The sequence below is a fragment of the Equus caballus genome, chromosome 14 (genome assembly GCF_041296265.1).
Source record: "Equus caballus isolate H_3958 breed thoroughbred chromosome 14, TB-T2T, whole genome shotgun sequence".
Classification (NCBI taxonomy): domain Eukaryota; kingdom Metazoa; phylum Chordata; class Mammalia; order Perissodactyla; family Equidae; genus Equus; species Equus caballus.
Window position 1 is genome coordinate 51,297,603 of NC_091697.1, and position 13,384 is coordinate 51,310,986.

General features: G+C 43.9%; 1 protein-coding gene across 12 annotated transcripts in view; it reads right to left on the bottom strand.

The window, feature by feature from the left end:
• The window catches only part of LOC100072198 (protocadherin gamma-C4), a 172,282-nt gene that overhangs the window by 97,042 nt on the left and 61,856 nt on the right, over window positions 1-13,384 (bottom strand). The window contains exon 1 of one of the 12 annotated variants that reach the window (XM_070234050.1): window positions 4,298-7,571. The exons of the other annotated variants lie outside the window; for them this stretch is intronic. Coding sequence (XP_070090151.1) covers window positions 4,298-6,757 — 2,460 coding nt within the window. The 5' untranslated portion in view covers window positions 6,758-7,571. Of the gene's footprint in view, window positions 1-4,297; window positions 7,572-13,384 lie in introns of those variants that run through there. 12 annotated transcript variants of the gene reach the window in all.

Below are 13,384 nucleotides of genomic sequence, written 5' to 3' on the forward strand. Positions count from 1 at the left end.
CTCTCTGCGCTCACAGTGAAGTAAGGCTTCTCGGAACTGACGCGCAGTTTTCGAGTTGGTAACTCCAGGACGCTCAGTCCCAGGTCCTTGGCGAGGTTCCCCACCACCGAGCCCCCGGGCATTTCCTCGCGAATCCTGTAGCGGATCTGCTCCGACAGCGCGGGCCAGAACAAAGACAGCAGGAAGGGAAAGAGCACTGGCCGCCTCTCAGCCCAGCCGTTCTCCCCAGCGCCGCTCCCCATCCCTCTTGCTCCCCTCAGCTGGCTCACCAGACCTGGAGACGCAGGATTACAAATAAGCTCAGTGCTGCAGATGTCCGGAGCTCCGAATAGGCTTTATTTCCTGCGTGGTGGTCAGGGTTTCTCCTTTTCCAGAAGAGGAAGCGGTGTAAAGGCTGGCGCTAGGGAGTCTGAGATGGGGAAAGTGCGCTGCGGCTGCGCGAGATCACTGGCTCCAAGCTCTCCACTTTGGCCAACAGCGGCGCCCAGAGTCCGCACTGGGAAACTGCAGCCTCTGCTGCTTCAGTTTTACCAGCTAGGATAATCATGACAGTGCGCCTAACTGAACGAGCTATGTTTTTATGTTAATATATTTAATATCTTAAACTATAAAGCATTCTCTAAGGTATCTTTTCTTTTTTCCCAAAATAATTAGAAATATCACGTTGGATTTTTATACAAACCTACATGTATATTGGTTCATTCATTTCACCAATCCACAAACCTACGTTGAACTCTTGTCTTGTGCTAAGTACTGCCCTCGTCAGTGGCGATATAACAATGAACAAGACACAGGTCTTGCCATCGGAGAGTTTGTCCTCTACTGATTTCACAAATTCATTTCTCTTTATTAGCTATGACATGTGAAATAATTTTTAACCTGCTTTGATTGATCCCTGTTTCCCCCATTTCTAAGTAATGCTGTTTCATAGCACACGTATTAGAGAACATCAGTACTGTTGAAAGCTATTTTGTAAAGTTGTGCAGTTTTGTACTAATCCTCAAACATCTCCTCCTACTGATAATATCAACAGTCTCTTTATAAAAATACCTTAATTTTATTCTTCTGACTACCTCAAGAAGTATTCATTCAAAAAAACTGCTCCTGTCATGTAGCCAAGAGATGATTTGCTCTACCCTCTTCTCCACATCTCCACATTACTTGGGTTACGTAACACGCAATATAGTACATAAATTCATTCTTAAAAGTCACTGGGGGAAATGCTTATCTATTCTTCAATACAAAGTCACAAAGGGATATTCCTCATCTATGTCCCTAGGTTATACTGAAGCAATGACTTTGGAATTGGAGGAATTAAGCTCATGGTAAGTATTTACACAAATCTACTGACTACAGTGACATTATTCTAATTATTTTACTCCATTTATTACAATTTTTTTGACAATTAATGAATAGTTTGAGCAAGAGTAAGGATTTTCTTTTGGGGGGAGCATTCCACACACTTTTAAAAATTGCAAAGTGTCTGGAACAGAATTGAAAGCCCAGCAATAAAACCACACATCTATGGACAGCTAATCTTTGACAAAGGAGCTGAGGGCCTACAATGGAGGAAAGAAAGTCTCTTCAACAAATGGTGCTGGGAAAACTGGACAGCCACATGTAAAAGAATGAAAATCAACCATTCTTTTTCACCATTTACTAAAATAAACTCAAAATGGATCAAAGACCTAAACATTAGGCCTGAAACAATAAGTCTTCTAGAAGAGAATATCGGTAGTACACTCTTTGACATCAGCTTCAAAAGAATCTTTTCAGACACCATAACCCCTCACATGAGGGAAACAATAGAAAGAATAAACAAATGGGACTTCATCAGACTAAAGAGCTTCTTAAAGGCAAGGGAAAACAGGATTGAAACAAAAAAAACCAGCCCACTAATTGGGAAAAAATATTCACAAGTTATTTATCTGACAAAGGGTTAATCTCCATAATATACAAAGAACTCACACAACTCAACAATAAAAAATCAAACAACCCAGTTACAAAATGGGCAGGGGACATGAACAGACATTTCTCCAAAGAAGATATACAGATGGCCAATAGACACATGAAAAGATGCTCATCATCACTAATCATCAGGGAAATGCAAATCAAATCTACACTAAGATATCATGTTACACCTGTTAGAATGGCAAAAATATCCAAAACCAAGAGTGACAAATGTTGGAGAGGCTGTGAAGAAAAGGGAACCCTCATACACTGTTGGTGGGAATGCAAACTGGTGCAGCCACTATGAAAAACAGTATGGAGATTCCTCAAAAAGTTAAGAATAGAAATACCTTATGACCCAGCCATCCCACTACTGGGTATCTATCCCAAGAACCTGCAATCAGCAATTCCAAAAGTTCCACACACCCCTATGTTCATCGCAGCATTATTCACAATAGCCAAGTCATGGAACCAACCTAAGTGCCCAGCAACTGATGATTGGATAAAGGAGATGTCGTATATATATACAATGGAATACTACTCATAAAAAGGACAAAGTCGTCCCAGTCACAACAACATGGATAGACCTTGAGAGTATTATGTTGAGTGAAATAAGCCAGACAGAGAAAGACGAACTCTGTATGACTCCACTCATAGGTGGTAGTTAACATATGGACAAAGAGAACTGATCGGTGGTTGCCAGGGGAAAGGGGGGTGGGGGGAGGGCACTAGGGGTGAAGTGGTATACCTACAACATGACTAATAATGATGTACAACCGTAATTTCACAAGGATGTTAACTTTCATAACCTTAATTAAAAAAAACTAAAAAAAAAATTGCAAAGTGTCAATAATATAGTTATCCCCTCAAATGACTGTGTGCCAAAACACTACAGAAAATATGACGTTAACTCCCACCCACTGTATATGCAAAAGAGGAGGGAACACTTCAAGATCTTTCAGAAGTGTCCTTTTTATTACTAACTAATGATTTCTTGTGTTTTCAACTCTTATCTGATGACAAATCAGGGATTACTTTTATTAAAATGCTATAAGAAGGAATATCAAAGACATATGGTCCAGATAGAATCATTTTAATTTGAATTAATCAGCTTGTTTAGAATATGAGTGCATGAAACTTCTGTTCTTAAAGTCAACATGTGCAAACCCTCTCACCATAAGAACACAGCACGTTTCACATGACTGCACAATCAAAACAGCTCAGTGGAACTGTATTGAAACATGTTCTTCTGTATTTTACAAAAGTCACTTTCAACAGTTTAAAATAACATTTCATTTCAAATCTGACTTTATTGCTTTTGGTTTTTTGGGGGGGGGCAATGGCCATTTTAGACTTTAGGTTCCACGTCTCCATTGGTACAAAACCCTTGGTCACCACTGATACAGAAACTGAACATTTAGGGACAATCTCACCTACCAGGATCCACCCTCTAAAATGTGTTTATGCTTTGAAATATGACAAGACATATTAAAGCTTTGAAGGATACTGAAGCAGAAGACATAGGGCTAAGAAAAGAGGTTTAAAGTGAAGAAATCTTCAAGAGCCTAGTTTTAGATCCAAACCCTAAACATAAATCCTAAAAATCCTGAGATGTATTTTACTTTTATTAAGCTAATACAGGAATTAAAAGTCTCAATAATTTTTCCTGGGGCCGGCCCATAGCCAAGTGGTTAAGTTCCCCCGTGCTTCCCTTAGGGGGCCCAGAGTTTCCCTGGTTCAGATCCTGGGCATAGACAGGGCATCGCTCATCAGGCCATGCTCAGGCTGCATCCCACATAGTACAACCAGAGGCACTCACAACTAGAATATATAACTATGTACTGGGAGGCTTTGGGAAGAAGAAGAAGAAGAAAAAAAAGAAGATTGGCAACAAATGTTAGCTCAGGTGCCAATCTTTTAAAAAAATAATTTTTCCTCAGCTGTAATATATAGGAGTAAATATAAATATATACACATAATGGCATTCTCTGTACTCCACCATATGTATATATATGGTAAGTTATAATATATAACTTACTATGTGTGGTGGGGTAACTACTTCTTAAGTGAATAAGTGATAAGTGACAATTATAGTAAAATACGGAAGGTTTAAAACATTGAGAGTTCACATTTAAACAATCTTGTCCAAGCCTTTGAAAAGCAAATGACACCACAAACTATAATTAGAGCTCAACTTTTTAGTATCACAATTAAAATAACCCAAAACTTTGTAGTACACCTTAAACAATATTTCAAACTTCTTCACAATACGTGTTTCAGATGACGTAAATTAAATTTATACCCAATATAATTCCTCTGAGAAACGTAAACAGAGAACTGAACTCACCTGAACAGACGCAGCTTCATCCGTACATTGCTGAAAATCTATGGATGTTAACAAGGGATCCTTTTTCTCACAGCTCTCCTGGCTGAGGAGCGTGTCCGCGTAGTTGGGCTGGGGGAAGATCAGGTGACTCTTCCGCGAGTCCGCGGTGAGGGAGACCTCGTGGGAATAGGTCTGCAGGAAAGCGCGCACCCCGTCCACACCCACAAAGTGCGAGGTGGCCACGCCCCCCAACCCGCTTCCTGAAGCCTGGAGCAGACGAGACCTGTGCCAGCGCCGCAGTCTGAGTGCCAGCAGCACTATGACAAAGGCGAGGAAGATGCAGGAGACTGCCGCCACGGCCACCACCAGGTACAATGTGAGATCTGAATCATCAGAGTTGACAGGGGTCCTGATGCTGCCCAGGTCAGCCAGGACGTCTGGGATGCTGTCAGCCATGGCCACGGTGAGAGTGACAGTGGCTGAGAGTGGGGGCTGGCCGTGGTCCTGGACGGCCACCACCAGGCTCTGCTTGAGAACGTCTCTGTCCAGAAGGGCCCGTGCCGTCCGCACCTCTCCCGTGTGCAACCCCACTGCGAAGAGCCCTGGCTCACTGGCCTTGAGCAGGCGGTAGGACAGCCAGGCGTTCTGGCCTGAGTCTCTGTCCACTGCCACCACTTTCGTCACTAGGTAGCCAGGTTCTGCAGAGCGGGGTGCCAGCTCTACGCCAGTGGAACCATCGTTGGGGAGCACAGGGTACAAGATCTCTGGCACGTTGTCGTTCTGGTCCAACACACTCAGACTCAGTGACACGTTGCTACTGAGTGGAGGGTCCCCACCATCACTGGCAATCACCAGTAGCTGCAAGTCTCGGATTTGCTCATAATCAAAGGAGCGCAGTGCATACAAGACACCGCTGTCAGAGTTGATGGAGACATAGGAGGAGAGAGGTGCCCCCATGATGGTGTCCTCCATCAGAAAGTAAGTGACTCGGGCGTTTTCATCATTGTCGGGATCATGGGCGGTCACAGAGAAGATGGAGGCTCCTCTGGGGTTGTTCTCTGGGATATAGGTTGAGTAGGAGGCATGAGAGAAAGTGGGAGCATTGTCATTTGTGTCTGCCACATGCAAGGCAATGTGAGTTTCAGTAGACAGAGGCGGGGTTCCTCGATCTGAGGCTATCACTGTGATATTGTACATAGAGATATTTTCTCTGTCCAAATATTTCCATGTCACCAATCTATAATAATTATCTATTGATTTTTCTAATTGAAAAGGCAAATTATCACGTGTGTAACAGACAACTTGACCATTCTTCCCAGAGTCTCGGTCATGCACATTCAAGAAGGCAATTACCGTCCCAGGAAGAGTATTTTCCAAGACCGGGCTAAACAGAGATGTAACGACCACTTCGGGTCTATTGTCATTTACATCTTCCACTGAAATGAGCACTTTGGTCCTCCCCAGAAGTGCCCCCACATCTTCAGCTTGTATTTCTATTTCATAAAATGCACATTCTTCATAATCTAGATTCTTTGCTGTTGATATTTCCCCAGTATTTTCATTAAGCTCGAATAATGGAGATTGTGTTTCACTCATTTTCCAGAATTTATACGCCACTCTTCCGTTGGCTCCCTCATCCGGGTCGCTAGCTCTTACAGTAAGCAGACGGGTGCCCTGGGGCACGTCCTCTGGGACTTTCACTCGGTAAATCGGTTGAGCAAAAACAGGGGCATTGTCGTTTGTATCCAACACTGTCACCTGGATGTGCACTGTGCTGGAACGACGCGGATCGCCGCTGTCGGAGGCGGTGAGGACCAGGTGGTGAGCAGCCTCTTCCTCACGGTCCAGGGCCCGCTCCAGCACCAGCTCTGGGTTTATAGTTCCGTCGTCTCCAGTTTGCACGTCCAGGGAGAAGTGGTGACTGGGGCTGAGCTGGTAGCTCTGCAGGGAATTCAAGCCCACATCCGGGTCAACAGCCTTTGGGAGTGGATAACGTGTTCCAGGTGCAGCGATTTCGTTAATTTTTACTTCCAGATTTTCGACTTGGAATTTCGGGTTGTTATCATTGATATCAGTGATTTCTATTTCTATCCCAAAAAGTTTCCCTCCATCCTCTACCAGGATGTTGATATTTACAAGACACCGCGCGCTCTGAGCACAGAGCTCCTCCCGGTCTACCCTGCCTGCAGTGATTAAGCTGCCGGTTCTCCGGTTCAGAGCAAAGAGCTGTATCCTACCTCTGGAGACGATGCGGACTCCGCGCTCCGCCAGCTCCCGGGGTTCCAGCCCCAGGTCCTTGGAGACGTTACCCACGAAAGATCCTTTGTCGCTCTCTTCTGGCACCGAATAGTGGATCTGTCCTCCCCCAATCTCCCACAGCGTGCCCAGGAGCGCGCACAGCAGGACCAGCTCTCCGCGTCCTCGGTAATCCCTTGGGGCAGCCATTGTTCTTTCGCTAAGGAATCCACTCAGAATCTTCATTGGGCATTTGTGTCTTGTTTACCTTTTTGCTGCAGCTATGGAGATGATCTTATCGAAAGCTGGAGCGTCCCAAATTTAGAGACGGAGTTTCGCTGCAGCCCCTGCAGTTGTTTTGTGGGATCTGTAGGTCTTTGCGAGGTGCAGCCCTGAATATCCGGACCGCGGAGTTTGCTTACATTTATCTCCAAGTAGGTGAACAGCGGCGCTTAGAGTCCCAAGCAGTTACTGCACCCATTTAGATATGTAACATTGTATGCTAGGTTACTGAGGAAAAAGTACTACTTGCTTTTTATAGTTTGTTTTGAATTTAATTTGTCCCTAAATTAATATTTTAAAAGTAATTACCAAGAAATGTGGGATGAAGTAGGGTTAAAGTCTTACAAAGTATTATTAAATAATCAGATTTATGGTTTAGCATTACTACTAAAATTTCTGGAATACATTTACTCTTTTAAAAAATAAATTATTAAAATTTTATTTATTATGCTCTGAGCTTTATTATAAATGTCTTCAATATCTATTGTCAAATAAGTAAGAACACCAGTGGTCACTGGAAATTAATTCATTTTTAGACTAAAATAGACCTATTGGAGATGTTTGACTCAAAACGTTGTTTTATTTGGTTTAGAGCAATTAATCATTATAGTAAGCTTTCTGTAGAGTTGTTGCTTTTTCATTTTCTTTATAAAATGTCATAATTACACATTGACAATATTTTCAAACTAATATGGTGAAATTTTAACAGGTTAAGGTCTTTTCAAGGTTTATCAGAGATTATACTATTTTGCTAGTTTTATTTAAATTATTTATATTTTTTCTATTTGAATAGAAAATACTTGAAAGGTACAAATGAATATACATTGAAAAGCAAATCTCCATACTCTTCTTCCCCCAATGACAGATGATTTACATTTTAGAGTAGACTTACTCAACTTCTTAAGTAGACATATTCTAAAGTTATTTTTACCTTAATTAGTACTTTGATCAAAAGAATTACAAACACAGTAAGGAACATGTAAGGAAGCAGTTACTAAGGGGAAATCTAGCAAAGGCTAACACAACATATTATCATCTTGTGTATATATTTGTATGCACATCAGACTGATAATTTTGTCTAAAATTTGAAGAATTCAAGACTCTGTTTTCCTCCTTGAGATAGTAGAATGACCAGAAGACCTCTAGCTACATTAGTTTAGGGCTCCAAAAACGACAGTTCAAAAATTATATAGGAGTGTGTGTGAGAGAAGCAACAGAGGTGAAAACATCTTTTCTTTGATGGAGGAGCCTATGGAATGAGCTTCGACACAGATTAATCCTGAAATCCTATGCAGCAAGTAAGGAGAACAGACTTTTGCCTTCTGATGAGCATAATGGATCTACTGTTCACTCAAGCGATTTTACACTCACACACGCGTGCACACACGGTACATTGCATACGATTACAGTGAGTCCATCTACCTACAAATACAGGTTAAAATACCTTATTCTAGGAGCTTTGGAAACAAAAGGGAGGTAAATATAAGAAATAAAACATCAAATTAGTATGGAAACCATAACAGTTAAATCAGTTAAGAAAAATAACTAATTTTAGCTTAAAATGTTTTGCTTTAAAGGTTTATCTAAATTACTGCCTACTTTTACATTTACAGTATGTCCAAACCAGAAGAAGAAATCATTGTACATTAAGCGACAGGAAGAAAATCTCAGGGAAAAATTCATTGGTTTTTATGAGAAAGCCTCGAACATTGTCCAATGTTTGCCTTTGTAGATAAAACCATACCCTCACTGCTTTGAAAATCTGAGTCTGGTAAGACAACCCTAAAAGACACATAATTGCTCCTACTTCAACCTCCCTTGAAGAATGGGTAACAGATTTTTGACTGGCTACAACTTTCTTAAAGACAATTTTAGATCTGAAAATTGTTTGTTTTCCTGTGAATATGGAGAACTGGGTAGACCATAAGAAGCAGGTTATGCTTAAAGGAAACTCACCGGCTGGAAGGCTGACTCACTGGAATTACAAATCGGAAATAACGGCCCAGACGAATCACCACAAAGCATGTCTTGTCCTGAACCCAACTGCTCAGTACATTTTAGAAAATTAAACTCTGTCTTTCCAGTACGGGCAACGCACAAATTGTAGGCATAAGGTAAAGTCCCTTCGCTGTAGTTGGGGGGAACCCCAGGTCCAGACTTGACGCAGAGATCAGGCCGAAAGCAGCCCCAGGCGGCGGGGCTGGAGGAGCGTCGCAGGCGCAGGGCAATGGCCAGAATCACTGCGAGCAGGAAGAGCACGGAGATCAAGGCCAAGGCCACCACCAGGTAAAACTGCAGCTCAGCCTGGGGCTCAGAGGGTGCAGGATGGTCGCCGAGGTCCGGCAGCGCCTCTTGTAGGCTGTCTGCGAAGACCAGGAGCAGCGTGGCGGTGGCCGAGAGGGGCGGCTGTCCCCCGTCCCGCACGGCGACCAGCAGGCGCTGGCGGGCCGCGTCCCTGTCGCCCAAAGCACGCGCCGTGCGCACCTCGCCCGTGCGCAGCCCCAGGCTGAAGAGTCCGGGCTCGCTGGCCTGCAGCACGTGGTAGGACAGCCAGGCGTTGTGTCCCGAGTCGGCGTCCACCGCCACCACCTTGGTGACCAGGTAGCCGGGCTGCGCGGCGCGCGGCACCGTGTCGAAGAGCGCCGAGCCGTCGGGCCCCAGCGCCGGGTACAGCACCCTTGGCGCGTTGTCGTTGCGGTCGCCCACCAGCACGCGCAGGCTCGCGTTGGCGCTGAGCGCGGGCGAGCCCTGGTCGCGGGCCTGCAGCGTCAGCTCGAAGGCGCGCAGCTGCTCGTGGTCGAAGGCGCGCTGCGCGAACACCACCCCGCTCTGCGCGCTCACCGACACGTAGGACGACAGCGCCCGCGGCTCCAGGTCGCTGGCCACGATGGAGTAGGAGACGCGGCCGTTGGGTCCCAGGTCGGGATCTGAGGCGCTGACTTGGGCGATGGAGGCGCCGGGCGGGTTGTTCTCGGCCACGTGGACCACGTAGGAGGCCTGGTGGAAAACCGGAGCGTTGTCGTTTACATCTCCGATGCGCACGGTGATGGTAGTGCTGGCGGAGAGGGGCGGCTTGCCCCTGTCAGTGGCTGTGATGGTCACATTGTACTCCGGAGTCAGCTCCCGATCTAGAACTCCATCTGTCACTAATTTATACGTGTTTCTTGAAGAAGTGAGTAATTTAAACGGAACTTCACCTTCTAATTTACAAATAACTTCTCTGTTGTCTCCGGAATCCTTGTCACGGATTTTGAGCAAAGCAATGTGTGTTCCCAGGTTGGCGTCTTCCATAATAAGATCCGGCAGAGATTGGAATATCACTTCTGGGACGTTATCATTTACGTCTAGGACTTCTATCTCTACCGTACATTGGGCAATCATTCCTCCACCATCCCTTGCTTCCAGAACTATGGAATATTCTTTGACTTCCTCAAAATCTAACTTATTTAGAATAGTAATTTCCCCAGTATTAGAATTCAGGTCGAACTGGGTGATATGGCCTGCGTCAGTGAAAGAGAAGGTGATCTCGGCATTGACACCCTCATCCTGGTCCGTGGCCATCACTCGAAGCACAGTGGTGCCTGGGAACACATTTTCTGGAAGGTCCACCCTGTATAGTTCCTGGCTGAACACTGGAGGGTTATCATTGGCATCAGTCACTAGGACCTGTATCTGCGCAGTGCTGCTGAGTGGTGGATCCCCGCAGTCCAAGGCAGTCAAGATTAAGTGGTAGGACTTCTGCTCTTCCCGGTCTAAGGGCATCTTCAGTACCAGCTCGGGGTATTTACTACCATCTAATTTCTCTTTATTCACGAGTAAGAAATGATCACTGGGACTGAGCTGATAATTCTGTAGTGAGTTGGTACCAATATCTGCATCATAGGCAGATCCTAAGATAAATCGTGCCCCAGGCTTTGTGGACTCACTTATTTGTAGCTCAAAGGAATTTTGTGTGAATTTTGGCATGTGGTCATTAATATCCTCGATCTCCACATTCACGTGATAAAAGTTCAATGGGTTTTCAGCAACAGCCTCAAATTCAAGAGCACAGGCTGGGTTCTTCCCACATATCTGCTCCCGGTCTAGCCTGCTGCTCACAAGTAACTCCCCGCTCTCTGCGCTCACAGTGAAGTAAGGCTTCTCGGAACTGACGCGCAGTTTTCGAGTTGGTAACTCCAGGACGCTCAGTCCCAGGTCCTTGGCGAGGTTCCCCACCACCGAGCCCCCGGGCATTTCCTCGCGAATCCTGTAGCGGATCTGCTCCGACAGCGCGGGCCAGAACAAAGACAGCAGGAAGGGAAAGAGCACTGGCCGCCTCTCAGCCCAGCTGTTCTCCCCAGCGCCGCTCCCCATCCCTCTTGCTCCCCTCAGCTGGCTCACCAGACCTGGAGACGCAGGATTACAAATAAGCTCAGTGCTGCAGATGTCCGGAGCTCCGAATAGGCTTTATTTCCTGCGTGGTGGTCAGGGTTTCTCCTTTTCCAGAAGAGGAAGCGGTGTAAAGGCTGGCGCTAAGGAGTCTGAGATGGGGAAAATGCGCTGCGGCTGCGCGAGATCACTGGCTCCAAGCTCTCCACTTTGGCCAACAGCGGCGCCCAGAGTCCGCACTGGGAAACTGCAGCCTCTGCTGCTTCAGTTTTACCAGCTAGGATAGTCACAATAGCGTGCCTAACTGAACGAGCCATTTTTATACGTCTATATACTTAGTAACATTTAATTTGTACTATTAGAAGCGTCCTTATCCCAACTTCCCATGTTTTTAGAGAAATCACGTATATTTAATACATACACATCTCTCTGTTGACATAATCATTTCCCAATCTTCAAATCTGCACTTGTAATAGAAAGATGACTATAACACAAACGTGGCCTAAACTATCTCAGAGTATAGTAATTTTGAATACTTATTAATTAGCAACATATTGGATAAAGTTTATCCCTCTTTCTTTGTTCCTTTTTTTCTTGTTTTTATTTTTTGGATAACTTTATGCTGATTCATTTCTATTTTTTCAGAAAGCACCAGTAATGCTGAAATTATGTCTTTAAAAGGGTACAATTAATACTTCCAAACTTTAGTCTTTCTTCCAAAATAGTTTCAGTGATTTCTTTATGGTAACGTTACCTGATTTTCACTTCCAATAGCTCAGTTAATGAAATGACGTAGCCAGAAAAAAGTAAGCCTATCCCTCTCCTTCTCATTGCACAATTATTTTCGTTACAAAATGTAGCACCAGTCTTCAAAGTTACCAGGGGGATAATATTTTGCTTTGCACTACAGAGTCACTCACTGCCACCCACTGCGCTGAGGCACTGGCTCTTCTGCACTTATGTAATATCCCATAACAACCTCAACTGAAGGAAACAGTCCCTACAAAGCTTACCTGCAACATCTCATTGAGTTTAGTAATGATTTCTCCCCTTTGTTTAAAAATATTTTAAAGCATCTAATAAATTTGGTCAGGAGATTTTCTTTTTTGAAATACCTGACAACCACATTTCTGTCTCACAAAGTGTCAGTAACATTGTCTCCTCCCCCAGTGATTGCACATCTGAACACTGCAGAATATATGAAATATACTCCCGCACTGTTGCACAGCCCTTTATATCCAAAATACCACCAAACACAACACTATGCTAGGAAAAACGCTGTTTTAATTAACTGTCAATGGTCCCAGTAAACAAGATTACCTTGTCATCAACTTCTTCCAGATGCTAATCAATTGAGGTGTTGGGCTTTACTGAAATGTCACACAAAGGGTAGAGAAGTAGTTAATAATAGTTTGGTTATTTCTAACCGAATTTTTCAGCAGATCCAATGAGTTAAGTAGACTACTGGTCTAGGACTTGAGTATATGAAATGATTGTTTCATAAAGCCAGCATCCTCAGTATCCCACTTGAAGAGCCCACAGACACACTTCACATGGCTGTACCACTAAAACAGCAGATAGGAATTTTGTGTCAAAACATTTAATTGCCTATTTCAAAAATGCCACTTATAACACTTGAAATGACATTTTATTAGATGTCATATTTTATTGGTTTTGGACAATGACCTATAGTGTGGCTTTAGACTCCATGACTGTCATTGACATAGATCTTAGTAAGGCTTGAGTCACCCATTTCATTCTTTAGGCATCAGCATGACCTTCCACTAGGATCTGACTTTAATATATTATTATGCTTTAAGTAGGTTGGGAAGCCACTGAGATTTTCAAGGCTACCAAGCTGAGGTACATAGAGGCAGAAGCAGGACACGGAAAAAGTCTTCACACAAACAAAATCTTGAAGCACCTTTTATAAATCTGATCTAAAGAGAATCCTGAGAAGTAGGGTGAGGTATATTTTCTTCTTTTTAGCCTAGTGCAATGAGAAAGACATAACAATTCATTCTCATTTATAAAATACACAAATTAAGAACACCAAGTGGAAAATAGGTGAGAGGTATTAAATGTGATAGTCCACTTATTCACAATCCTGTCCCTAGGCTTTCACTATGGAAGTGATACCAGAACCTATGTCAATAAGTGTTCCATGTTAAAGTATTGCCACTGAAAGAAACATTAAACTTGCTTTACCTCTTTAAAGTTTTT